Source organism: Pseudonaja textilis, chromosome 18, assembly GCF_049901715.1.
Source record: "Pseudonaja textilis isolate UNSWEBS1 chromosome 18, rPseTex1.2, whole genome shotgun sequence".
Lineage (NCBI taxonomy): Eukaryota > Metazoa > Chordata > Lepidosauria > Squamata > Elapidae > Pseudonaja > Pseudonaja textilis.
Genome location: NC_142007.1, coordinates 6035740 through 6042463, shown reverse-complemented (window position 1 = coordinate 6042463; position 6724 = coordinate 6035740). Strand labels below are relative to the sequence as shown.

General features: G+C 52.6%; 1 protein-coding gene across 1 annotated transcript; it reads right to left on the bottom strand.

The window, feature by feature from the left end:
- Positions 1-2214: 2214 nt before the first annotated feature.
- On the bottom strand, positions 2215-6340 carry SDHB (succinate dehydrogenase complex iron sulfur subunit B). The gene is made up of 8 exons (XM_026715739.2): positions 6170-6340; positions 5893-6041; positions 4936-5021; positions 4664-4800; positions 3983-4099; positions 2853-2954; positions 2591-2713; positions 2215-2448 (listed from the first exon to the last, which is right to left on the bottom strand). Exons 1-8 carry the CDS (start codon positions 6236-6238, stop codon positions 2371-2373), a joined length of 861 nt encoding a protein of 286 aa, XP_026571524.2. The 5' UTR covers positions 6239-6340; the 3' UTR covers positions 2215-2370.
- Between the last annotated feature and the right edge of the window lie 384 nt (positions 6341-6724).

Below are 6724 nucleotides of genomic sequence, written 5' to 3'. Positions count from 1 at the left end.
TATTATTGGTGGGCTCTACACAGGCAGGGCCGGAAGTGGTTGGTCCCATTGGCTCAACACATCCTCTGTCCCACTCGTGTACCTGGGACTTTTGACTCCAGGGTTTACCTGCCGGGTGGTTCAGCGGAGCCAGGTGGAGAAAAGACGAGAGCCGGGACTTTGGCAGGATGGCAGCCCCTGGAAGGAAGCCGGGGAGAGTCCGGGTAAGGCTTTGGCTGGCTCATCAAGGGACATCTCTTGCGGCTGAGATTTCCACCCCACCCCGCCATGGGAAAGGAGGCGAAGCTGAACCCCAGACATGTAGGTAGAGCAGCATTTTTGGGGAGGGGGGAACTCGGGCCAAGGGACTGGCCCAGTGTGGGGTGGGTGGGGGGCACTCAGGGCAAGCTTCCCTCCCCGTCCCCTGGGAAAGGAGGGGAAGCTGAGCCCAGCCACGAGCATTTGGGGCCATGAAGGAGGGGGGGACTCGGGGCCAGTGCTGAATTGGGACGGGGGCGGGGGAGTTCAGGGCAAGCTCGGGCGGCAGCCAAGGGCCAGGCCCCTGGAAAGGGGGAGGGAAGCGGGACAGCCTCGGCCCAAAGGCAAAAGGGCACCTGCTTCCCTCGAGCCAGCGGTGTCTCCCGCCGGCCGCCGCCCCACCGCCCTTGCAAAGCCGCTTCCTCCCCGGCCTCGGGCTCCCTGCTCGCCGCTTGCCTTCCGCTCCAACCCGGGCCGCCCCGCGGCGCTACGTGTCACCTGCCTTGAACCCGCGATCGAGAAAGAGCCCGGCCTGCGCCAGCCGGGGGGGGGGGGAAGGGAGGACCCAGGGCGGAGCTGCCGATTCTCCGGTGGAAACCGCCCCGCAGGATGTCCCGGGCGCCCCGAGAAGGCAAGGCGGGGGGCAGCGGGGCTCCGCGAGAGGCGCCCTGGCTGCGAGCGCCGAGCAGCCGCCGAAGCCTTTGCCTGCCTCCCTCTCTCGGCTCCAGCAGGTGGACAGCTCCGCTCTCCCACCAGGAGCTGCCGGCGAAGGGGAGGTTGCGCGGGGCGAGCTCGGGAGCCTCTGCAGCACCTGATCCCGGAGGGGGCGGGGCACGGCGCTCGCGGAGGCTGCCGGGAGGTGTAGTCCTGGCGGAGCCGACGCACAGCCCCTTCCCCTCCCCGAGGCGCCCAAGGTCGCTGGTCCTGCACTGGTTCCCAAGGGACCCCCTATTTTATTTTTTATTTTATTTTATTTTATTTATTTTATTTTATCTATTTTATTTTATTATTTATTTTATCTATTTTATTTTTTTTATTTACTTTATTTTATCTATTTTATTTTTATTTTATTATTTTATTTACTTTATTTTATTTTATCTATTTTATTTTATTTTTATTTTATATTATATTATATTATTTTTTATTTTACTTTACTTTATTTTATCCCCGCAGCGCTGTTTCGTTTTTCCTCTTTTCTCTTCTTTCCTGCTATCTCCTCCAATTGGCTGCTTATGATTTATCGTTATTATTTTATTTATTTATATTGCCACCTATTTGCCCATGGCGACTCAAGGTGGCTTACACAATGTAAAATCATATTTAAAACAAAAATAAAAACAAGAACTAACAAAGAGAATCAAATCAATTAGTAAAGTACAATAGAACAAAATTATATAGCCCTTAGACTTATATCCCACTTTCCTGCCTTCTCTAAACGTTTTGCAGTCTTTTGCCCCCAACAATCTGGGTCCTCATTTTACCCAACTTGGAAGGATTACAAGGCCGAGTCAACCTTAAGCCGGTGGCTGTTTACAGTGGGACCTTATGCATCACAGATATACAGATTAATGGAGTTAGAAGGGACTTTGTAGGTCATCTAGCCCACCCACCCTGCCCAAGCAGGAGACCCCACACCATTTCTGACAGAGGGCAGTCCAGTCTCTTCTTGAAAGCTTCCAGAGATGAAACTCCCACAACTTCTGAAGGAAACTTCTGTTCTGACAAATTCCTTGTGTGTCCCATTACACTTAGCAAATAGAATGTTTTTATTTTCCTCCCCTGGCTAGGGAATCCTGGGAGTTGAAGTCCTCCAGGCTTAAAGTTGCCAAGGTTGGAGACCCCTGGTTTAGAGAAACCGGCAAATCCCACCTCTGACTGGAGATTTTACAGTATCCTTCCCCTGCTACGCCTACCAAGTCAGAACCGTAATAAAAAAATCTGAATCCCACCACTGAGAGGGACAAAGTAGGAAACTGGTTTTTTTTGTTTTGTTTTTTTTTAATTAGTCTTTACAGGTTTCAATGTACAAATCCACAACAAGCAAGGGGGAATCTGTGACCCCACTGAAAACCCAGCTATAAATTAAAGCTCCCCCTGCCCTCCTCTCAACAGGAAGGCACATGGGGGAAGCCGCTAGCCGTGGGCCACCTTCTCTTTATACGTGGCCATCATCTTCTTGATTTCGGCAATTGCCTTCCCGGGATTCAGGCCCTAAGGGAGAAAAGGCGATGGGGATGAGGGGGAGAGAGAGGAGGGAAACGGTGGGCTTGGGGCACGGTTCTGGAACCGGCTCCGCTCGCCCAGCAGGCTCCCCAACCCGGGGGGAAGGGGGGAGCCTGGTCCCAGCACGCACCTTGGGGCAAGTCTGCGTGCAGTTCATGATGGTGTGGCAGCGGTAAAGGGAGAAAGGGTCTTGCAGCTGGGCCAGGCGCTCCTCCGTGTAATCGTCCCGGGAGTCAATCATCCACCGATAGGCCTGAGGGAGCAGAGGCTCTTGGGAAGAGCTGCTTCCCCCCCCCCCCCCGCCCACCCTGCCTTAGAGCAGAGGCCCACCTCCCAATCCAGCGCCCTGCTGAAACAGCGGCCAGCCAAGGGCTTCCCAGTGGCCCCCTTACCTGCATGAGCACGGCTGGGCCCAGGTACTTGTCCGCGTTCCACCAGTAACTGGGGCAACTGGTGCTGCAGCAGGCGCAGAGGATGCACTCGTAGAGCCCGTCCTGGGAGAGCAAAAGAGACGCCTCATGAGGGAGGCCGAGAGGGAGAAGGCGGATTCCTTGAAGAGACAGACAGGGTGACCCTGCAGCCCACCAGCCTGCCTCCCTCCCTCCGTCTCTCTCTCTCTTTCCCTTTCTTTTTCTTTCTTTCTTTCTTCATCTCTTTCTGTCCCTCTCTCTTCTTTTCTTTTTCACTTTTGTTTTTTTCACTCTTTCTTTCTTTCTTTTTTTTTCCTTTTTTCTTCCACTGTCTTTTTTTTTCCCACTTTTTCTTTCTTTCACTCTTTCTCTCTGTCTCTTTATCTTCTCTTCTTTCATTTTTTCCCTTTCTTTCTTTTTTTCTTCCACTCTCTTTTTCTGTCTTTTTTCACTTTTTCTTTCTTTTCTTTCACTCTCTCTCTATCTCTTTATCTTTCTCTCTTCTTTCCTTTTTTTTCTTTCCTTTCTTTTTCCACTCTGTCTTTTTCTCTTTCTTTCTTTCTTTCTTTCTTTTTCTTTCTTTCACTTTCTCTCTCTGTCTTTATCTTTTCTCTTTCTTTCCTTTCTTTTCTTTCTATCTTTCTTCCTTCCACTCTTCTGTGTCTTTTTTCACTTTTCTTTCTTTCTTTTACTCTTCTCTCTCTCTGTCTCTTTCTCTCTCTCTCTCTCTCTTTCTCTCTCTTTCTTTCTTTCTTTCTCTCCCTCCACTCTCTCTCTGCTGGGAGGAAAGCAGCCTCCCTCCTCCCCTGCTTCTCATCATGCAGCCTCTTCCGTGACTCCAAGGAAACTCTTTTAGGGTTGGCCTGGGGGAACCAGGAGGCCTTTCGAAATCCAGCGCTCGCCACGCATTCGGGGAGCACCTTCCAGCATTCAGCTATTCCCGAGAAGAGGGGAGGGAGGAGGAGAAAGTGCACTCTTATCCATCATGAGGTTTCGGTGAGGCACCAAGGGGCTATAAGGGCCGGCCAGGAGAGGCAGTAGTTCTCCAAAACAGCAGTGACTGCTGAGCACTGCCGTCGAGCTAAAAGAGGCAGGAAGGAAATAGCAATGACCAGCTTATCCCGATCTTCTATGGACTGGAAATACTGTTCTTTGCCCTGGTTTGACTCGTCCTTCTTCTTCAGGTATGGCTGAATAGCTTTGTATTGGGCGTAGAAGTTGCTCAGGTCCTGAAGGAGGGAGAACAAACACAGCCTGAGTTTACACATTGCATCAAACTCTGATTGAAGAGAAACAGTTTTTGGAATAATAGCAAATAGACTTATATGCTTACCGTAGTGGTTCACACAGCCCACTCTAAGCAGTTTAGAGCCGAGGCCTCCAAACTTGGCAACTTGAAGACTTGTGGACTTCAACTATGCTGGCTGGAGAATTCTGGGAGTTGAAGTCCACAAGTCTTCAAGTTGCCAAGTTTGGAGATCTCTGAGCTAGACAGTAGTGAGGTGAAGGCTGCCAGGCACAAAACAGAACACCCACCTTTCTGCCCAGTACCCTTCCCCCAGCTCCAGGGCCCATAGGGGTAGGGGCGGGTGGAGGAAACTAGGAGCCCCGTGCAGAAGCCAGATGGCCAGAACATCTGGCTGACTGGCAGAGGGAAATCATGTTGAGATCCAGTCTGCTGTCCACAGGAAAAAAAGGCAGGTGGAGGGTTGACCGAGCATGGCCAGCGCACGATAGAGGTTCTGAAAACTGAGGCCCCCAATACATCCCCTTCTCATCTGCCCTGGACTTACAGGCACGAGATCTTTCACCACATACATGTGAGGGAGAGGATAGATCTTGGTGACTTTGCTGAGATTGGTGTCGATCCTCTTGGTACAAGCCAGAGTGTTCCCTCCATTTATGTTCATGGCACATGAGCCACAAATGCCTGCGGGGAGACAGAGAAATGAGCTTTCCAAGAGCAAAAGCAAGATTTTGGGACGACGGTCAAACCTACAGCCTCCTCTTCCTCCTCCTGATTATCTGCCCTCCAGAGCCGGACCACAAAAGCGGCCACTCTCACCTTCTCGGCAGGACCTGCGAAAAGTCAGGGTGGAATCCATTTCATTCTTGATCTTGATCAAGGCGTCGAGAACCATCGGGCCACATCTGGAAAAGGACAAGCTACCAGCTGCCAGGAAGTGCCAGCCCCTCTTCACCCCCACCCTTCCAAGGGGACGTTTTGCACAGTTTGCAGATGGGAGATTATGCAAACTGTTCCATTGGTTGGTTGTTGTGTCAGAAGATTCCTCCTTATTTTCAGGTTGAACCCTTCCTTCTTCAGTTTCCATCCACTGCTTCTTGTCTTGCCTTCTGGTGACTTGGAGAATAGGTGGACCCCTCCCCTCTCTGACAGCCCCTCAAATATAGGAAAACCGCTATCATGTCATGCCTAGTCCTTCTTTTCATTAAAGAGTTGGAAGGGACCTTGGAGGTCTTCTAGTCCAACCCCCTGTTTAGGCAGGAAACCCTACACCACTCCAGACAAATGGTTGCCCAATCTCTTCTTAAAAACTTCCAGTGTTGGAGCATTTACAAAGTCAGGAAAGTAAATTAACTGTCAGGAAATTTCTCCTTAGTTCTAGATGGATTTCTCTCCTTGATTAGTTTCCTACCCATTTTGATTGCTTCTTGTCCTGCCTTCTCAGGTGCTTTGGAGAAGATCTTGACTCCCTCTTTTTTGGGGCAGCCCCTGAGATATTGGAACACTGCCCTGATGGCAGTCATCAGACTAGACACACCCAGTTCCCGCAACCTTTCTTCACGTGTTTTGGCCTCCAGTCCCCTAGTCATCTTCTTTGCTCTTCTCTGAACTCTTTTTTTCTAGAGATTTCTAGCTTTGCTCACCTACAGCCTTGCGGTCCGCGTTCAGCCCGACTGCTCGGAGCAAGAGGAGCCAGCCTGCCCCGGGGACAGCGGTTTTTGGTACCCGGCGGCGGCCCCACCCACCCCGCCCTTCGGGAATGTGGGGGCAACTCACTTGTTGAGGTCTATCTCGTAGGTCTGCATGCGGGGCTTCTCCCCGAGGTTGTCCGGGCTCCACCGGTACACGGCGAACCTCTTCAGGCGCGGGGGCGCCTCCGCCGCCGGCGCTTCTTCAGCCGCCCTGGCGTGAGCTCTGCGGCGGATCTGCAAACGAAGGCGAAAGGAAGCAGAGTCGGAGAAGGAGGCAAGCGAGGCCGGGCTCCCCCCACCTCACTGAGGACTAGAAGCTTGAGAAGTCCGAGCCCGCAGCCGGAGAGGGTCCCTTCGCTCACCTGAAGCAGCGCCGCGCCGCCCCTTCCCCTCGCCGCCCCCCAAGCCGCCGCCGTCCCGATCAGCGCCATCCCGCGCCCTCTGGCTGAGGATCCCGCGTCCTTTCGGGCAACGGGACGAGGGTTAAAGGAAGCGGAGCGCTCCTGGTTTCCGGGTCCTCCCGCGTCAACCGTCCCCCTCACTTCCGGTTCCGTGCCCTTCCCAGCATGGCCGAACCTCACGCTTCCTGTCCAGTCGCGAAAGCGGTCCTCCCATTCCCCCACTTCCGGTTCTGTGCCCTTCCCAGCATGGCCGAACCTCACGCTTCCTGTCCAGTCGCGAAAGCGGTCCTCCCATTCCCCCCACTTCCGGTTCCTCGCTGAGCTTTTACCCCCAAACGACCCAGGTTTATTTTCCCTCAGCTTTCTCTAGCCGCAGGCCTAACGGGCCCGGTCAGTCCGGCTTTGCCCACCCTCTTAACAAAAGGGTTATTAATTTTTCAACCGGCAGGGTTTCACTGAACAGCTGCGGCAAAAAAGGGGGTTAAAAATGAGGTAAAACTCTCTTACCAAAGGTCT